The sequence below is a fragment of the Malaclemys terrapin genome, chromosome 20 (genome assembly GCF_027887155.1).
Source record: "Malaclemys terrapin pileata isolate rMalTer1 chromosome 20, rMalTer1.hap1, whole genome shotgun sequence".
NCBI classification, from domain to species: domain Eukaryota; kingdom Metazoa; phylum Chordata; order Testudines; family Emydidae; genus Malaclemys; species Malaclemys terrapin.
Genome location: NC_071524.1, coordinates 13,259,464 through 13,275,197, shown reverse-complemented (window position 1 = coordinate 13,275,197; position 15,734 = coordinate 13,259,464). Strand labels below are relative to the sequence as shown.

At 61.4% G+C, this 15,734-nt stretch overlaps 1 protein-coding gene across 1 annotated transcript; it reads right to left on the bottom strand.

Annotated features, from left to right (window-relative positions):
* Positions 1-156: 156 nt before the first annotated feature.
* GIPR (gastric inhibitory polypeptide receptor) lies at positions 157-15,422 on the bottom strand. Its single transcript, XM_054009931.1, has 13 exons — positions 15,336-15,422; positions 14,615-14,714; positions 13,604-13,711; positions 13,105-13,226; positions 12,644-12,747; positions 12,223-12,379; positions 11,359-11,518; positions 10,852-10,912; positions 8,899-8,968; positions 8,102-8,190; positions 2,546-2,684; positions 2,069-2,110; positions 157-537 (listed from the first exon to the last, which is right to left on the bottom strand). Exons 1-13 carry the CDS (start codon positions 15,390-15,392, stop codon positions 163-165), a joined length of 1,584 nt encoding a protein of 527 aa, XP_053865906.1. The 5' UTR covers positions 15,393-15,422; the 3' UTR covers positions 157-162.
* Positions 15,423-15,734: the final 312 nt, after the last annotated feature.

Here is a 15,734-nt window from a genome sequence, read left to right as displayed (position 1 = left end):
GCCCTGCGGAAAGGATACCAGGTAGTGAGGGTATCCAGGTACCCTGTGCGCCATGCCCACCCCCAACACCCCCTTCCCTCCATCCCTACTGGTTCAGTGACGGCCCCCTGCCCAAGACAGGGACAGTCTGAAGGAGTCCAGAACCCGGCTCCGAGTTTGATTTTAACAACAGCTCTCCGAGATCTTGTTGTCCCCAGGCTCCCTGGCACTGGGGAGCAGTTCCTTGCCCCCCAGCCTGCCCGCCGGCTGCGTCTGGACCGGGATGTAGCAGTAGGATTTGCTGCCCGCGGTACTGGCGTAGGGGTGGCGCTGCTGCTGCAGCTGGGAGCCGCCCGTGGAGTTCTCCGAGCTGCAGTTGGACTCCGCCTCTGCTCCCCTCTTCCCCGGGGGGCCGGGGCGCCGGGGGCAGCCCCCCTCCGAGGCCTTGCCCTGCTGGCAGCGGCAGGACGGCCCGTGGCTGCAGCTGTGGCCGGGTTTCTCCAGCAGGTTCGCACCCAACTGGCACCTCTGCCACTTCCTCCGGATCTCAGACTGGACCTGAGGCAGGGCAGAGAAAAGGAGGCGGGGGGGGGGGGGTCAAGTGATGCCCAGGGGACGGGTGAGACCCTTGGTTCATGGGGGGCAGGGGAAGCCATAGCAGTGCAAGAGGCTTCACACAAGCCAGCGGCGGGTTAAATGATGGTGTGATATTGGTATCCCATTGTGTCTTGTAAATGGAGAGAGAGAGGGAGAGCTGTATGCACAGAAAGGTGTTCACTATCACCGGGCCAGATCCCAGCTGGGGTCAATGGGCCGTAGCTCCATTGGAGTCAACGGGTCCAGATCCCAGCTGGTGTCAATGGGCCGTAGCTCCATTGGAGTCAATGGGCCAGATCCCAGCTGGGGGTCAATGGGCCGTAGCTCCATTGGAGTCAATGGGGCCAGATCCCAGCTGGTGTCAATGGGCCGTAGCTCCATTGGAGTCAACGGGCCAGATCCCAGCTGGTGTCAATGGGCCGTAGCTCCATTGGAGTCAACGGGCCAGATCCCAGCTGGGGTCAATGGGCCGTAGCTCCATTAGAGTCAACGGGACAGATCCCAGCTGGGGTCAATGGGCCGTAGCTCCACTGGAGTCAATGGGGCCAGATCCCAGCTGGTGTCAATGGGCCGTAGCTCCACTGGAGTCAATGGGGCCAGATCCCAGCTGGGGTCAATGGGCCGTAGCTCCATTAGAGTCAACGGGCCAGATCCCAGCTGGTGTCAATGGGCCGTAGCTCCATTGGAGTCAATGGGCCAGATCCCAGCTGGTGTCAATGGGCCGTAGCTCCACTGGAGTCAATGGGGCCAGATCCCAGCTGGGGTCAATGGGCCGTAGCTCCATTGGAGTCAATGGGGCCAGATCCCAGCTGGTGTCAATGGGCCGTAGCTCCATTGGAGTCAACGGGCCAGATCCCAGCTGGGGTCAATGGGCCGTAGCTCCATTGGAGTCAATGGGGCCAGATCCCAGCTGGTGTCAATGGGCCGTAGCTCCATTGGAGTCAATGGGCCAGATCCCAGCTGGTGTCAATGGGCCGTAGCTCCATTGGAGTCAATGGGCCAGATCCCAGCTGGGGTCAATGGGCCGTAGCTCCATTGGAGTCAATGGGGCCAGATCCCAGCTGGGGTCAATGGGCCGTAGCTCCACAGGAGTCAATGGGCCAGATCCCAGCTGGGGTCAATGGGCCGTAGCTCCCTTGAAGTTATCACCAGCAGAGGATCCGGCCTGAATAGATCCACTCCAGCCCTGCAAAGGGGTCATCACTGAGATGTCGCATCAGCTGAGCCTTGGCCATCAGGCCCCTCCACCCCTCCCCAATAAATAATAATGCATTAGCTGCTGTGCAATGCCTTGCCTCTACTCCCCAGCCCGGCTCTGCTGCCGGTGCCCCGTGGCATGCCAGCGCCACGTGATCTCTCACCCACCACTTTCGGGGAAGGGCGCCGGCCCCCACCCTTTCGCCTGGGAGCCAGCACTGCGGCGTGTGAAGGGTTAAGGGGAATCAGAAACTTCTCTGTCAGCTCCTATCGGTGGTGGTGGTGGGGAACCTACCTCCTTGTTGACGAAGCAGTAGAGGATGCTCACCAGAAGACCCTGCAAGACAAGAGCAGATAAAGGCAGGGCTGGGCCCGGTTCCCCTGGGACACACCAGGGGTGGAGAGGTGGGGTGAAGCTGCCTTTCGGGAGGCTCCATGCCCAGGCCGGATTCCACGGCTGCTCGGCGTGGAGCTGCCCTCGGCCAGCTCCCTGCTCTGCCGGCGGCACCACACCTGCGCCTCGCAGGCCTCTGGGTGCCAGGGGGCTGACCCTACAGCACCCCACATGGCTTGAGCGGGGGATGCTGGGGAACACGTCTCTGTCCAACCCAATAGCAGGCACCTGCAAACAATCCCCAGAGCTGAAGCCCAGCCCCTGGGTGGGCCAGTCCCTGTTCCCTCACCCCCATTCCTCCGGGGCTGGGTGGGCCCGGCACCCCCCTGCCCCAGACCCCACCCCCCAGCCCCGGGGGTGTCCGGCTCTGCTCCCTACCTGGAAGGAGCTGAGGAAGAGCTCAAAGAAGAGCTTGACGTAGCGCAGCGTCCCCTGGGCCTGCTCCTCCGTCACCAGGGCAAACACCACCTCATGGATGCCCAGCAGCGGGATCAGGGTCAGCGTCGACTTGGCCAGCCTGGGAGAGAGCAATAGGGAAGCGGGGGGGTGAATTGCCCCCCTGCCAAGCCCCACAGTCGTCCCACGGGGCAGGTCAGCTCCGAGCGGGCCGCAGCCCAGAGCCCAGCCAGACCGCACGGCCCTCCGAGGCAAAGCTAAGGGAACCAGCCGCAGGGTGTGGGCCTCCCGCAGCGGGGCTGGGATCCCAGCCTGGCATCTTCCCAGCCCCGCAGGTGGCAGGGCCAGTTCTCAGACCGCTCAGTGCATCCGGCTGATGCTCCGGGTTTCCACGGTGTCATGGGATAGTCCCTGGCCTCAGCTGGGGCACGGACCAGGCTTTCTGCGTCTTGGCCATGAGATCAAACTTCCAGCAGCACAGCGCCCCCTGCCGATCCCCCGCCTGGCTCCCTGCAGCCCAGAGCCCCTGCCGAGCCCCTACCCCGCTCCCTGCAGCCCAGAGCCCCCTGCCGAGCCCCTACCCCGCTCCCTGCAGCCCAGCGCCCCCTGCCGAGCCCCCGCCCGGCTCCCTGCAGCCCAGCGCCCCCTGCCGAGCCCCCACCCCGCTCCCTGCAGCCCAGCGTCCCCCGCTGCCCTGCAACCCAGCGCCCCCTGCCGAGCCCCCACCCCGCTCCCTGCCACACAGCGTCCCCCGCCAAGCCCGCACCCGGCTCCCTGCAGCCCAGAGCCCCCTGCTGAGCCCCCGCCCGGCTCCCTGCAACCCAGCGTCCCCCGCCAAGCCCCTGCCTGGCTCCCTGCCGCACAGCGCCCCCTGCTGAGCCCCTACCCCGCTCCCTGCCGCACAGCGCCCCCTGCTGAGCCCCTACCCTGCTCCCTGCAGCCCAGCGCCCCCTGCCGAGCCCCCGTCCCGCTCCCTGCAGCCCAGTGCCCCCCGCCGAGCCCCTGCCTGGCTCCCTGCCGCACAGCGCCCCCTGCTGAGCCCCTACCCTGCTCCCTGCAGCCCAGCGCCCCCTGCCGAGCCCCCGCCCGGCTCCCTGCAGCCCAGCGCCCCCCGCCGAGCCCCTGCCTGGCTCCCTGCCGCACAGCGCCCCCTGCTGAGCCCCTACCCCGCTCCCTGCAACCCAGCGCCCCCCGCCCAGCCCCCGCCCCGCTCCCTGCAACCCAGCGTCCCCTGCCGAGCCCCCGCCCTGCTCCCTGCAGCCCAGCGTCCCCTTCCGAGCCCCCGCCCCGCTCCCTGCCACACAGCGTCCCCTGCCAAGCCCGTACCCGGCTCCCTGCAGCCCCGAGCCCCCTTCTGAGCCCCCACCCCGCTCCCTGCAGCCCAGCGCCCCCCGCCGAGCCCCCACCCCGCTCCCTGCAGCCCAGCGCCCCCTGTTGAGCCCCTGCCCTGCTCCCTGCAGCCCAGCGCCCCCTGTTGAGCCCCCGCCCCGCTGCCTGCAGCCCAGCGCCCCCTGTTGAGACCCCGCCCCGCTCCCTGCAGCCCAGCGCCCCCTGTTGAGCCCCCGCCCCGCTCCCTGCTGCACAGCGCCCCCTGCTGACCCCACCCGGCTCCCTACAGCCCAGCGCCCCCTGCTGAGCCCCCGCCCCACTCCCTGCAGCCCAGCGCCCCCTGCTGAGCCCCCGCCCCGCTCCCTGCCGCACAGCGCCCCCCAGCACCACACTAGGGCATAAGGTCAGCACTGACTGTGAAGGGAGAGCACCCCGTACTGAGCTCCTGCCCCACGCCCTGCAGCACAGCGCCCCCTAGTGCCCCTCTGGTGCCAGCACTGACTGCCAGGGAAGAGTGCTGTGACACTCTGTACCTCCAAGTAGCACCCTGGAGCCCCCATCTTCACCATGGGGAGATGATTATGATGTGTTTTGTGCAACGCCTTGTGAGGTATCATTTTAAAAGTCTTGATGTGTTGAACATGCATCTCCTGTTGGGTTGTGTGTCCTATCGGATGGGAAGTTATGAAGTTGTGCTATGTGTGTGTTACTGAAATACGGTGTGAGGGTGGGAACGCCCACAGCTGGCCTTTCAGTGACAACAAAGGAGCATCTATCCCTGGCCAGACAGGTGTTAATGGCCCATCACCAAGAATCCACTCTCCCAAAAGGTCCTGAGAAAGGGCATGTTCACCAGTCAGGGCCGGATTAACGCCGGGGCTTTAGGGGCTGCAGCCCAGGGCCTCGGGCTAAGGGTGGCCCCGCAAACATAAATCCATAATTATAGACAATTCAGTGGTCACCAACCCGTCGATCGCGATCGACTGGTCGATCCTGGAGCCTCTGCCAGTCGATCGCCATCTCCAGGCCGCTAAAAGTCCAGCGGCGCAGCGGGGCTCAGGCTGGTTGCCTGCATGCCGTGGCCCCACGCTGCTCCTGGAAGCGGCTGGCTGCTGGCAGGTCTCTGTGGCCCCTGGCGGAGGGGGGGGGGGAAGCAGCGCAGTGTGCTGCCCCCACCCCCTGCACCGTCCCCGCAGCGACCATTGGCCGGTTCCCGACCAATGGGAGCTGCGGGGGTGGCCCTTGTGGGTGCGGGCAGCACACGGAGACCCGCTGTTAGGTTGACCAGACAGCAAGTGTGAAAAATTGGGACAGGGCGTGGAGGGTATAGGAGCCTATATAAGAAAAAGACCCAAAAATCAGGACTGTCCCTATAAAATCGGGACATCTGGTCACCCTGCCCGCTGTCTCCCTCCCCCAAGGGGCATGCAGAGATATGCCAGCAGCGGCGTGGGGCCACAGCATGCAGGCAGCCTGCCTGAGCCCTGCTGCACCGCCGGCCAGGAGCCACCTGTGGTAAGCGCCTCCTGGCCAGAGCCTATACCTCACCCCCCATCCTACACCCCAACCCCCTGCCCCAGGTCAGAATCCCCTCCTGTACCAAATCCCTCCCAGATCCCGCATCCCTCTCCTGCATCCCAACACTCTGCCCCAGCCTGGAGCCCCCTCCTGCACCCAAACTCCCTCCCAGAAAGAAACTAATATATCATCTGTTCTAAGGTAAGAAGTAGGCTATTTTGAATTAACTTAACTGTATTCTACATGTTTTAAGACTGAAATGTGACCACAGAATGGCTTTATGTTAATTAAAAGGCAAATTTAGTATAGCGTTAATAGCCTCGATGTCATAATTGTGATCATTTTCTTTTAAATTAGGAAAAAGACTTGTATACAGGGCCCCACAAAATCTAATAGCCCCGCACCCACAGGAGAGATAATCTGGCCCGGACGCCAGTGGTTCTCAACCAGAGGCACGGGTACTCCTGGGGGCACACAGAGCTTTCCAGGGGGTACATCAACTCATCTAGATGTTTGCCTAGTTTTACAACTGGCTACATTAAAAGCACTAGCGAAGTCAGTACCAACTTAAATTTCATACGGATGATGGACTGGTTTATACCGCTCTATGTCATACACACTGAAATGTAAGTACAATATTTATATTCCAATTGATTTATTTGATAATTGTATGGTAAAAATGAGAAAGTCAGTGATTGGTCAGTATTAGTGCACTGTGACGCTGCTCTATTTTTAGGTCTGAATTTGTAAGCAAGTACCTTTTCAGTGAGGTGAAACTTGGGGTACGCAAGACCAATCAGACTCGGGAAAGGGGTACAGTTGACTGGAAAGGTTGAGAACTACCGAGGTATGCACTGGAGACTGTCTGACCCCCATGTCACTGCAAGGAGCTTTCTAGCAGATGGAAGAAAGTATAAAAGAGGGACAATGACAGGGGGAGGGATAGCTCAGTGGTTTGAGCATTGGCCTCCTAAACCCAGCGTTGTGAGTTCAATCCTTGAGGGGGGCCGTTTAAGGATTTGGGGCAAAAATCTACCTGGGGATTGATTGGTCCTGCGTTGAGCAGTGGGTTGGACTAGATGATTTCCTGAGGTCCCTTCAAACCCTGACATTCTATGATCACTTGGCCTCTTCCCCTGATCTCAACATCTGGAAGACAAAGACTTTGAACTGGGGAGATTGGTCCCAGGCTGGAAGGGAACCCAGTCTTTGTACTGAGGAGTTGTAACATCTGTTAGCGTTGAATCAAGAGACCCTGCTTGATTCAAATCCCACATAGTTTGTTGAATTTAGACTCTGTTTCGCTTTATTTCTTATGTAACCAACTTGGGTCTCTCTGCCTGCTACCTAGAATCATTTAAAACCTGTCTTTGTGGAGTTAATAAATCTGCTTTCTATTTTACCTAGAACAGTGTGCTCTCGGCTGAAGTACTCGGGGAATCTCAGCTCAGATTACAAAGGCTGGTGCGTGGCCACTTCCCTTTGAGCAAGTGGTGAACTAATTAATGAGTTTGCCCGTTCCAAGGGCATCTTGAGCCGCGTATGCTGGTATATTTCTGGGGTGGCAGCTGGGGGCTGGGGTGACTGGCTGGTGCCTCTCTCTGTAGGATTCATGAATGGCTCAGGGAACATTCATGCAGTTTGGCTGGGTGTAGGCTCCACAGGCTGGTGGCTGAGTGGTCACGGCGCCTGGAGGGGTTTTGCTGTTTGTCACTGGCATAGCTTTGTGTGAGACAGCGCTGGGTGGAGAGTTAAGGGGGCACAGCGGGGATCATAGGCGCCGACTTCCCCTCTGCTCTGTGGGTGCTCAACCTCCCTGCCCCAACCCCCCGGCTCCTGCACCACCCTTGCCCCCCCCAATTCCATCCCCTTCTCCCAAGTCCCCGCCCCTGCCCTGCCTCTTTATCACCTTCTCCCCCAAGTGCGCCGTGTCCCCACTCCTCCCCCTCCCTCCCTACCTCCTGGAAAGTCCTAAGCGTCACCAAACAACTGCTAAGCTGCTGGCGGGAAGCGCTGGGAGGGGGAGGAGGAGGCAAGGAGGGGGTGGGGGCAGGGGGAGCTTGGCAGCAACTGGGTGCGGAGCACCCGCTAATTTTTCCCTGTGGGCGTTGCAGCCCCTCAGCACCCACGGAGTCGGCGCCTATGCTGGAGATCCCATCACAAATGCCCCCTTCTGAGCTCCCACCCCACCCTGCAGCACAGCGCCCCCTAGTTCCCCACTGGGGCCCTGGGATCAGTACTGACTGCGAGGGGAGAGCGCCCCCTAGGGAGCCCCCACTCCGCCTTGCAGCACAGCGCCCCCTAGTTCCCCACTGGGGCTCTGGGATCAGTACTGACTGCGAGGAGAGAGCGCCCCCTAGGGAGCCCCCACTCCGCCTTGCAGCACAGCGCCCCCTAGTTCCCCACTGGGGCTCTGGGATCAGTACTGACTGCGAGGAGAGAGCGCCCCCTAGGGAGCCCCCACCCCGCCTTGCAGCACAGCGCCCCCTAGTGCCCCACTGGGACATTGAGGCCAGCACTGAGTGTCGGAGAAGAGCGCCCCGAGTGAGCCCCTGCCCTGTTCCCTGGATTTGTCCCACTGGAAGTGGTACCACCACACTTAGTTTGCCAGATCTAAGAGCCAGAGTCAATGCCACTGCAGGGAGCCGGGGCTCCCGGCTGGGGGCGCCGCGAGGGGTAGCCCCTGCCTACCTGAACTTATAGTCCGTGTAGCGCATCTGGTGAGCCCGGAGTTTGGAGACCAGGATCTTAATGATACGGAGGAATATGACAAAATTAACCTGGGGGAGAGAGAGTAAGTTACCCATGGGGAGGTCAGGGGGCACCACTCCCCACTGGTACCCTCTGCCCTGGGGATGGGCTGGGAGCCCCTGCAGCAGGGCTGGTGTTTACATAGGGGAGGGAGAGTGGCGCTTTATACATGGGGAGGAGAAAGCATCACCCCCCGGTGCCAGCGCTTCCACCCTGCTCCCCACAGCACCCCCTGCTGGGTGAGACCAGGACTGGCGTAGTAGCTGGGAGCTCCCCCACAGCCAGCGCCTGCTCCCCACAGCACCCCCTGCTGGGTGAGACCAGGACTGTCATAGCCGGGAGCACTCTCACAGCCAGAGCCCTCACCTTGCTCCCCACAGCACCCCCTGCTGGGTGAGACTGGGAATGGAGAAGCCAGAAGTTCCCCCCACAGCCAGCACCCTCCCCACAGCGCCAAGACCAGTACTGGAGTAGCCAGGAGCTTCTCCCACAGCCAGTGCCTGCTCCCCACAGCGCCCCCTGCTGGGGGAGACCAGGACTGGAGTAGCCGGGAGCTTCCCCCACCGCCAGTCCCCACTCCCCACAGCGCCCCCTGCTGGGGGAGACCAGGACTGGAGTAGCCGGGAGCTTCCCCCACCGCCAGTCCCCGCTCCCCACAGCGTCCCCTGCCGGGGGAGACCAGGACTGGAGTAGCTGCCTCTTGGCTGTCTGAAGAACAGTGGGTGTTTGTAACTCACCAGGATGGCCAGCAGGATGGGGCAGCGGATAATCCACCAATAGGCCATGTTATCATTTCTCTCCCAGCACCTGGAAAACCAACTCACGTCAAACTGGCTGGGAGGGAGGAACTACATAGCCGGGTGGGGTGGTGACAGGAGTTAGCAACCTCCCAGGTGGCACCAGCCTTCTCTCTCCCGCCATGAGCACAGTTCTGTCTGTGACCCAGATCAGCAGAGGGCTGGCCTTTGCTCCCCACCAGGGCCATCAGATCATCCGGCCTGAGCTCCTGTGAGCACCCGCCGCTAAACCCCACCCAGCCGCCCCCACCCCAAGCCCGGCAACCTCCGTTAGATCAAAGTATTACAGCCCCCCGGAGACTAAACACTCATGGGCCACAGGCAGAGAACACCAGGGACCGATGGGCACTGGGGCCCCGCCAATGGCAGGGGATTGATTGGGCGATCCATGCCCCATACTGCAAAGGAAGGGGAAAAAGTCCCCCAAGGCCACAGCCAGTCTGACCCGGGGGCAAATTCCTTCCGCACCCCAAATCCGACCCTGAGCATGAGATCAAGGACCAGCCAGCCAAGCACCGGAGAGAGAATTCTCGGAGTCGCCCTGGCCCACCCAGTCCAGGCTCCCATCTCCAGCTGTGTACATGATGCTTCAGAGGAAGGAGATTAAAAAAACCCAAACCCAGAATACATCGGGGCGGGGGGGGATCCCTTCCTAACCCCTACAGGTGGCTGGAGCCAGTGGTTCTCAAGCAGGGGGTCCGCCAAGCATGGTCGGCATTAGACTCATCAAATCCCACTACGCATGACTGCATGGAATATTGCAGGGCCCTGAGCCCTGCCATCCAGGGCTGAAGTTGAAGCCTCAGCAACTTAGCTTTGTGGCATAGGCGCTGACTCCGTGGGTGCTCCGGGGCTAGAGCACCCACAGGGAAAAATTAGTGGGTGCTCTGCACCCACCGGCAGCCAAGCTCCCCTCCTCCCCTGCTCCACCTCCTCTTCCCCCTCTCCTGAGCGCACCGCGTCCCCGTGCCTCCGCCTACCTACCAGCGCTTCCTGCCCGGCCGCTGCCAAACAGCTGTTTGGCAGTGTTAGCATGCTCCGGAAGGGAGGGGGAGGAGCGGGAACATGGCGTTGGGGCAGGGACTTTGGGGATGGGATTGGAATGGGGGCGGGGAAGGGGTGGGAAGAGGTGGGGCAGGGACTTTGGGGATGGGATTGGAATGGGGGCGGGGAAGGGGTGGGAAGAGGTGGGGCAGGGGCGGGGCCTCGTGGAAGGGGTGGAGTGGGGGCAGAAAAACGGTTGTTGTGGCACAGGTGGGCCGTGGAGTTTTTATAGCAGAAAGAAAAAGGTTGAGAACCCCTGGCTGGAGCACATAAGAACCTCGGCGCTGTTACTCGCTCTGGCTAGCAGAATTAGCCCGTTAGCTGATACACCAGAGATGGATGGGTCAAGTCCTACAAGCGACGCTCATGCGTGGGTCTGGGGTCGCAAAGTGCTGTGAATGCAGCGAGCTCACACACACCCATTTACATGGGTGTGGAACAGGGATGGGGAAAACGTCTCGGGCTGGAGCCGCTCGGGACATTTGATTCGACATGGGTTTTTTGGACAAGAAGTGACTTTTTCATCAAAATGGAAAGGTTCGTTTTTAGCCAATTTTCCCCCTCGTGTTTTTGGCAACTGAAGGCTGAGAAATTTTGGCTGAAATCCTAAAATCGTTTATTTTTTAAACCTCAGGGTTTGGATTTTCAACGAAAACCTGGACGTTTTTGAAGAAAATAAAACGGATTTTTAAATGTTTCCCCTCAAAATGTTTCCTGGCACCAAACCCCCTGTTTCCCGCCCTGTTCCCTGGAGACCCGCTGACAAGGCCACCCCGTGTTCGAGGATTTCCAAGCACTTTCTTTCTGTGCTGGACCCTGAACCGGAGAGATTTCGCTGGCCGGACTTACTGGTTGTTTTCATAGAGGTATCTGATGATCACCCAGGGAATGACAAACAGGATGGGGGCTCCTAGATGGACAGACAGACGCAGCAGTTAGGGTTTTGTTCTCCAGCCCCACCCGTGAGATTCCCCCCTGTGTACAGCATCATACACTCTAGCATTTTCCCTCTCCTCTCCAGTGGGTGCATCTCTGACACTGGTGGGAGTGCTAGTGGTAGTGGAGACAGGACTCCGGCGCGTTACCCACCGGGATGCCGAGACCTGCTGTGAAACACTGCAGGAGTTGTGGGTGGAGCCCCGCACTGCCCTTCGCGGCAGAGCAGAGCCAGGCTGGGGCAAGCACCTAAAGGGGATTCTTTCAGGGGGCTGCTGGATGCAGACGTACCCTGGGGCCCTTTCCAGCTCCCAGCCTGCATTGCCTAGGGTCACCAAAGGGGGTCTCCCTATGCCCCGGCGAGTATTGCAGTACCACCATCATGCCCCCTCCCGGCCATGCCTGCACGGCCCCACTCACCCCATCCGACAAGCAGGTAGCCCACAAAGCAGCTCTCCTCCGAGATGGCCATCAGCACAAGTAGGTTGTGCAGGTAGAGCCCTTCCACCAGCAGCCAGTAGTAGTTGGCCCCGACGCAGTACTGGGTCAGGACCTGAGCCAGGCGGCAGCCGGCGGCAGCCTGAGCCCCCGGGGAAGCGGGGGAGAGGAGCAGAGAGAGGTGGGAATGCTGGAGGGTGGCGGATGGAGGAGCGCCATCAGGTCATGGCCAGCCCATCCCTGCTTGGGGCAAGGGCATCCCCTACAGTCGGTCCCCCCATGGCTTGGCCCAGATTCCCATGGGGACGCTCCCAGCCCTTCCCCTGGGGAGGCAACTCTCCCACCCCACGGATCTTCGAGTCAGGAAGCTTTGCCCGGAATCCAGCCTCAGTTTCCCTATACTGCCTTTCGTCCCATTGCTCTGAGTAATTCCCCTTCCTCTGTGGTGGGCACACCCTACGGATACGCAGGTGGATCCCTCCCCCCACCCCCGGATTACCTCGCTGATCCCACGCCTAACCCTGCTGCCCATGGTGCCTATTGGGAGTGGGTCAGCCTGGGGCCAGGTCCGGAACTGGTGTAAACAGGCCAGAGCGCCACTGGTGCTGGATCACAGCGGACACGGCTCCATGAATTTCAGTCCTGATTTAAGCCAGCTGGGGTCTGGCCCATACTGCCTAGCTGCTGATCTTGGGGGTCCCCGGGCTTTCACCCCCGATGTACGGGGTGCTCCCTGCAGTGCCCCCACTTGGAGGTAGGGATTCTCCCCCCCCCCCGGGTCAGAAAGGGGCTCTGGATCTGCTCCCCCTGCCCCCTCTGGGAGTGACGCCCAGGGCCAGGCAGTACCTGGTCCCCGAGGAGATGGAAGAGGTCCCCCTCGTGCCGCAGGTCCTTGGAGAAGCGCACGCGGAGGAGGGCGTCCCGGGTGAGGATGGAGACAGCCCGCAGCATGAACGAGAGGAAGAGGTTCACGTGGATGTAGTTGCGGGTGCATCTCAGCTTCCTGCGGGGGGGGGGGACCATCAGTCGGGGGGATGGGAGGGCAGCCGTACTCCAGCATTGAAACTAATCAGCTGTGGTCATCTACACCAACTACCTGCGAGCGTCACCGGGCGCTGACCCAGAGTGATGGTACAGATAAAACCCACGGGTCTGAACCCTGCCTTGCGACCTGGGTGCAAATCCCGAGTGACCTCAGTGCATGCCCTCTGCACTGACATCCGGATCTGGACCATTAACTCCATCGTGCCCCCGGGCTCTGCAGTACCTGAAAGCCAGGAGCAGCAGCAGGGCGAGCAGCAGGGAGACCAGCGAGAGGGAGTAGCCCACGGTGTACATCAGCCGGAACTGCTCCAGGAACCGCACCTGCTTCTGCAAAGGGACGCGGCGGAGGTTCAGGTCCGGGCTCCTTGCCCCTTCCTTCGCCCCCTCCCTCCGCCCCACCCCTGCCACTCGGAGCATTTACAGGGGAGGGCGCCCCCTGCCAGGACAATCAGGGACTGGCGCGGGCATTGATCTGCAAACAGAGCGGGGACCCGGCGGCTGGATCCTTCCCGGGCAGCGCCGCATCCAGCCAACAGATCCCTCCAGCGCTGGAGAGGGAGGGGCTGCCGGAGCACAGAGGGAGCCGGAGGCTGGGTGGGAGCAGTAGGAGAGAAAGCCGCGTAGCTTAGGAGCTGGGAGCCAGGCTGGGAAGCAGCCTGTGGACTGGCCGGCAGGGGCACTGACCTGGAAGGGGTGGTCTGTGCTGAGATCCTCGCACTGCGAGTGGTCCCTCCAGGGCAGCCCCGACTCGTCCGTCACCCACTGGCCAGCCGGGCCGCAGAGCCGCATCACGAACCCGCCACGAACTGCCGGGGAGGAGACCAGAGGGAGCCAAGTGGCAGGCGAGGGGGGGGAAAAGGGTCAGCCACAGCCACACCGCCACTGCCCACGGATGTCCCCGCCCTGCCCTTAAAGTGACACACACCCCCGCGGCCTCAGTCATGGGGGTGTGGGGACGCGCGGGTTAACATCACCGTGCTCTGCGTGGGCCTGAGCTCGGAGCTGACACCCGCAGGCCTGGTCCTCTGCAGTGCAGCCCCAGGCCCAAAACTCTGGATTCCAGCAAGATCAGAATCGGGCCCCGTAGCTCAGGGACAGGGAGCGGGTCCCAGCAGGCGGGCCGAGGGGGCAGGCATGGGAAGGGGTTGTGGCTGGAACGAGCCTCGGAGGAAGGGATATTTACCGTGGTGATGCCAGGGCAGGTACCACGGGCAGGGCACCATGGCGGTGGTGTTGGGCAGAGTGTCCCCCCAGCAGGCATACATATCAAAAGTCCGGTTACACACCAGGCCTGGGAGGGGATGAAGATAAGAGGCTGTTTAAAACACTCGCACGTCACAGAGACCGGCAAACGCCGGTCACACAGGCCTGGGCGGCCGCACACATCCATGTGCAAATCACATTCACACGTGTGTGACCCATGCACGGCAAGCAGGCCTAAGCGTCCACAGACATGGGCAAGTCACGCGCATGTTTGTAAACCACACACACAAACTCACCTACACAAACGTGCAAATCACGTGCACATGTGCAACTCACACACACAAACTTGCCTCTGCAAACGCAGACACGTGCAAATCACACACGGGTGCAAACCACACACACACAAACTCACCTCTGTAAATACAGATACGTGCAAATCACACACACGTGTGCAAACCACACACACAAACTCACCTCTGCAAACGCAGACACGTGCAAATCACATGCACATGTGTAACACACACGCAAACTCATCTCTGTAAACACAGACACGTGCAAATCACACGCACATGTGCAAACCACACACACAAACTCACCTCTGTAAATACAGACACGTGCAAATCACACACACTTGTGCAAACCACACACACACACACAAACTCGCCTCTGCAAACACAGACACACACGCAAATCACACACACGCATAGAAATGTGCCTGCATAACCACCCCCATCCAGGCAGCTCCCCCATGCACATGCCAACCACATGCATGCACATGCAAAAGAGGGCACACACAGACACCACGCTCAGGCATGCACATGGACCACACTAACACGCTACCCCATGCAAGAACACACAACATGGGTTCGCAAACATGGCAACATGTGCTGAGAGGAGGGGCTGGGATGCACAAGTGGGTGCCGGGTGCACTCATGAGACCCGCTGGCCCCACCCCAACCCCGGCCCAGATGGGACAACCCGTTCCCCTCACCTGTGGGATCCGACTCCTCGGCCATGCTGCGCTCACACTCCTGCTGGTACTGCCTCCAGGCCGCAAACATGTCCTTGGCTGACTTCTCCGAGGAGCTCGCCTGCAACGGGATGGGAGTCAGGGCAAAGGGCTCGGGGTGCAGCCATGTCCCTGTCCCCCTGAATAGACTGCAGCCCCAGGGCTCACATGGAGGAAAATACAACTTCCTGGATACTCCAGTCCCAGCCTCTCCCAGCAGGGGGCGCTGTGGGGAGCAGGGCAGGAGTGTTGGCTGTGGGGGAGTTCCCAGCTACTCCAGTTCCGGCCTCTCCCAGCAGGGGGCGCTGTGGGGAGTGGGACAGGAGCGCTGGGTGTGCAAGGAGCTCCCAGCTACTCCAGTCCCGGCCTCTCCCAGCAGGGGGCGCTGTGGGGAGTGGGACAGGAGCGCTGGGTGTGCAAGGAGCTCCTAGCTACTCCAGTCCCGGCCTCTCCCAGCAGGGGGTGCTGTGGGGAGCGGGGCAGGAGCACTGGCTGTGGGGGGAGTTCCCAGCTACTCCAGTCCCGGCCTCTCCCAGCAGGGGTGCTGTGGGGAGTGGGACAGGAGCACTGGCTGCGGTGCAGTTGCTGCAGGGGATGGTTTTGCACCGAGATGGAACAACAGGGGTCTGAGGTGCTGCCTGGGGGGGTCACTGAGCTGAGTGCCAGCCGTGGGGGGGGGAAGCACCCTGGGGTGCAGTCTCACCTCTGCTGTTCCCTGGAGCGACATAAGCAGCAGGAAGAGGGTAAAAGGCTCCCACATGCTTCAGCTGCAGTGCAGACATGAGGCCAGCTAGCGGCGTCCGGCTCAGGGGTCCTGCAGGCGCCGGCGGTTGTCTCGGTCCCTCTCCAGCAGAGCCGGGGTGCACCCGGGGAGAGGCGCCCTGGGGGGAAGCAACCCGGATGGATTGGCAATGGGGCTCCCTGCTGGTCTCAACGGCAGAGCAGAGGCCCAGGGCACCTGCCTCCCTCTCCAACAGATCCCCCATCAGCAAGATGCCATGGGGATGGGCACAGATAGATCCCACCCTCAAGCAGGGCTCCGACCCCCTCTGCTTCCCCCCACCCTCCTGAGCAGGACCTGGTTCCCGTGAGAACCCTCAGG